The sequence below is a fragment of the Pteropus vampyrus genome, unplaced genomic scaffold (genome assembly GCF_000151845.1).
Source record: "Pteropus vampyrus isolate Shadow unplaced genomic scaffold, Pvam_2.0 Scaffold23, whole genome shotgun sequence".
In the NCBI taxonomy this organism is placed as follows: Eukaryota; Metazoa; Chordata; class Mammalia; order Chiroptera; family Pteropodidae; genus Pteropus; species Pteropus vampyrus.
Window position 1 is genome coordinate 3,176,735 of NW_011888804.1, and position 1,907 is coordinate 3,178,641.

The 1,907-nt window shown below is 42.1% G+C and overlaps 1 protein-coding gene across 1 annotated transcript in view; it reads right to left on the reverse strand.

Moving 5' to 3' along the window:
• The window catches only part of HECTD4 (HECT domain E3 ubiquitin protein ligase 4), a 169,583-nt gene that overhangs the window by 28,045 nt on the left and 139,631 nt on the right, over positions 1-1,907 (reverse strand). The window contains exon 56 of the mRNA XM_011356054.2: positions 124-238. Within this exon, the coding sequence (XP_011354356.1) occupies positions 124-238 (115 nt within the window). The remainder of the gene's footprint in view (positions 1-123; positions 239-1,907) is intronic.

Sequence of the window (1,907 nt, forward strand, 5' to 3'; positions counted from 1 at the left end):
GAAAAGAAAATCCATGTTCGAAAACTTGTGTATGTATGTTCACAGCAGCATTATTCCTAGCCGGAAGGTGCAGACAACCCAAATGTCCATCAGCTGAGGACTAGTAACTCTATACAGTGTCACCTCATTCAGCGGTAAAGAGGAACGAGGTACTGACACGTGCCGCGACCTGGACAAAACCTGAAGACGTGATGCTGAGCGAAAGCAGCCAGACGCAAGGGCCACGCGTTCTATGGTTCTGTTTATACAGACTGTCCAGAATTAAGCAAACCCACAGAAACAGGAAATAGACCGGCGGCTGAGTTAGGGGACAGCAGGATAGAAACTAATAATGGGGATGGAGTTTCTTCTTGGGGGGATGAAAATGTTCTACAATTGATGGTGGTGATGGCTGCAAAACTGAATATACTAAACACCACTGACTTGTAAACTTTAAACAGGTGAATTGTATGATACGTGACATATCTAGATAAAGCTATTGTAAAAAATTCACTGTGGGCATTTTTAATGTGATGAATTCATGAAGTAACTGGCATTCACCTTGACTAAGCAGGTCTCATTTGGAATTAACATCTCTTGGTGAGGAATCTGATCTAGCTAATACCAAGCACAGGGAAGGCTCTCTGTATTTTATTAGCTAATCACCATAATTAAAAATCTTCTGGTATTGAGTATTTAACTAAAAAAGTGAGAAGCAGCCCTATTGTTTCTATAAAGCCTCGGCATAAAACCCACTCGGAGCCAACAGGGGTTGCTCGATATTGCCTGTGACCCAAATTAAGTTTAATGCTAGTCTATGATGAATCACATTTGAGTGTAATGGCAATTAAAGAAACAACCCAATATGTAACCGTTGGGAGTGTGTATAGCTATGACAATAAAAAATAGAGAAGATGCTGCATTTGGGGTGGTTTCCTTCTCACCTCTACCAGTCTGTAATGTTCTTGTGCCAGATACTAAAACAGATCGACTCCACCTGTCTCCTCCCTCCTCGGAAGTCCATCCTTGACAACACACGCACAGCTCATGGGATCGGGGCAGCAAAACAGACGAGGTCTGAATATGAAAGCTGAAAGCTCTTACAGACTCCCCACAGCCTTCTCCTCAGATTTCACAGGCTGAAGTTGCCAGGACAAAGCTGGAATGAGATGATTCTGGATACCCTGGCAGCCCTGCTTCACCCTGTCGCTAATGAGCTCCCCACCCCTTTGTTTTTTAAAGTTCTTTCTCAAATTCATGTTAGTGCTTTAGACAAAGTATACCTGTGATGAAAATCCATACTAGCACCAGAAATTACTAATCAATCAAAACTGTATGGCACATTTCACATTTCTCCCAATACCAAGGTCACCGCATTGATACCGAGAACAAACATCTTACACCTGTAGTCTGACTTAACCCTACAAAGCACTTTCTCGCCTTTTCTCCCAGTTGCTAGTCAGTAGTCAGCAGGTTTCATCTATGTGAGACATTTGCTAAAAATATAACTGACTTAATCAAAGTCAATAAAGCTTTATAACCTTCAACATTATCGCATTTGAGGATCCTTTTCGACAATTATTTTGAGTCTGTAATGTGAGCACTAGGGGCTCTGGCAGAGAATCAAAGTCTCTGCTTTCAGGAAGCTTACATTCTAGAGGGAGGAGACCACAATAAATTTTTTAAAAAATAAGCAAAAATATCAGGTCCTGGAAGAGAAGTAAAATAGTGTTATGACACCATGTGACTGCATGCCGACTTTAGATAGTAAGGCAAGGCCTTTTGGAAAGATGATATATCCACTGAGATCTGATGATAAGAATGAGCAAAGTCCTGGGAAAGCATTCCAGGCAGAGGGAACAGCATACACAGAGATGCTGAGGAAGCAGTGAGCTCAGTGTGTGAGAGGAACCGAAAGGCCAGCGCTG